This window comes from Adiantum capillus-veneris, chromosome 17 (genome assembly GCF_014529385.1).
Source record: "Adiantum capillus-veneris isolate H3 chromosome 17, ASM1452938v2, whole genome shotgun sequence".
Lineage (NCBI taxonomy): Eukaryota > Viridiplantae > Streptophyta > Polypodiopsida > Polypodiales > Pteridaceae > Adiantum > Adiantum capillus-veneris.
Genome location: NC_140947.1, coordinates 15,208,080 through 15,209,623, shown reverse-complemented (window position 1 = coordinate 15,209,623; position 1,544 = coordinate 15,208,080). Strand labels below are relative to the sequence as shown.

Genomic DNA, 1,544 nt, shown 5'->3' with positions numbered 1-1,544 from the left:
AAGGCCTTGTTGGGTGGGCACCATGGCGTTACAGTGACACAACCTGAAGCGCCATTGTATCAGTATAGAGGTGGATATTTCCACCATGTTCAGATCATGCATTTGGCCGCTGGCGAACTTGGACGTTAAGCTTGGACCAGAGCCATTCTTTGAATTTGTGTCTGCCATAGTACAATGGGAGAGAGTGTGGGAGAGTGTCTAACACATATCACTCTTGGCAAGGGGCACGTCCACCACCTCATGTCGAGGCCTCGAGGTAGACCACGAGATCCTATCACCGGTGAGCCTATCACTAGCCCAAGTCCTATACGCCAAGTTCAAAAGACTCTCCACCATTTGCCTTGCTCGAGCTCTTTAAGGGGCACTTGTCCAAACTTCCACAGTCAGGAGTAGTATGGTTAGATTTCAAGGGCAGGTTGGCAGACTTGTTTGAGTCAGATACGTCGACAAACCTAGCCGCATTGGCAGAGAGAGATTCATGGTACTTGCAGTCAAACTTCGAGGAACTGATGCAATCTGCCCTGCTGGATTGTTGCTGTGCTGATTTACTTAGCTGCAAAGCCTTAGGGGGTTGCGAGGGCACCGTACTTGAGTCGGGAACAAGGTGTGCAACAAGATCTTCAGGGTTTCCTATGCATGGGTGCCTACCCTGAAGAGGTCTTATGCCGACAACATGAGGCAACGTTGCTTTGTTTAGCTTCTTTCCTGATGCAGATTCTAGCTTCTCTACGTACACAAACTGGCCTAATTGCAGCTTGTCATTGAGGATTAGCTCATTGTCTTGCTCACAAAGAGAGACGTATGTCGCATGCAATGAGTCAGATAACTTTATATAGAACCCTTTCTTGGGCCATAGCTGATCTCCTCCTGTTAGCACAGGTACAATACCAATGACTTGCAACATGACCGAGCGGTGCTCACTTGCCACCTTCACTTCGGAGTTCATGTGCTGAATGAGCTTCATCAAGATGCCAGTGTTCATGGAAGCTGAGTTGCAGAAACGTGAGCAACCGCTTGAGTGGGTAAGGCAAGACGTTTCGTTTCAGGTGTTCCTAGTGCTGAAACATGCCCTTCCCACAGACAAGCTCGCAGCTCGTCCGCGTGCACGCGAATGAGTAGCGAGTTCATCCGTGGAAGGAGGGAGGGAGGGAAAAGCGAAATCGTTTGCAAGAGAGTGAGCCACGTCGACATACACAAAAAATGTTCACAAGTTTTTTACCATCATAGATAATAAAAAGGAAAATTATCAAAATACCCCTCTAATTTGTGAAAATTCCCAAAATATCCCTCAAATTTCAAAAATTCCCAAAATACCCTCGTATCTATTTTTGTTCAAGATTTTCTAATCTTTATTCCTTTTTGAAAATTGATATCCGTCTTTGAGTGCTTAGCATGTAATTTGTCACAAATTACCTCGCAAAAAAGGCAATTACATCTAAAAATAATGAAGCAAATCATCTCCAAAGCCTACATAACCAACTCAATTCTAGTTTTAGCATCTTGTATGATAGACAATCGGTCTTCTTATTAAAAGCTACATATTA

The 1,544-nt window shown here is 44.8% G+C and overlaps 1 protein-coding gene across 1 annotated transcript; it reads right to left on the bottom strand.

Annotated features, from left to right (window-relative positions):
• Positions 1-304: 304 nt before the first annotated feature.
• LOC147436848 (protein CORTICAL MICROTUBULE DISORDERING 1-like) lies at positions 305-982 on the bottom strand. Its single transcript, XM_086485790.1, has one exon. The coding sequence runs from the start codon at positions 980-982 to the stop codon at positions 305-307; it is 678 nt and encodes a 225-aa protein (XP_086341916.1).
• Positions 983-1,544: the final 562 nt, after the last annotated feature.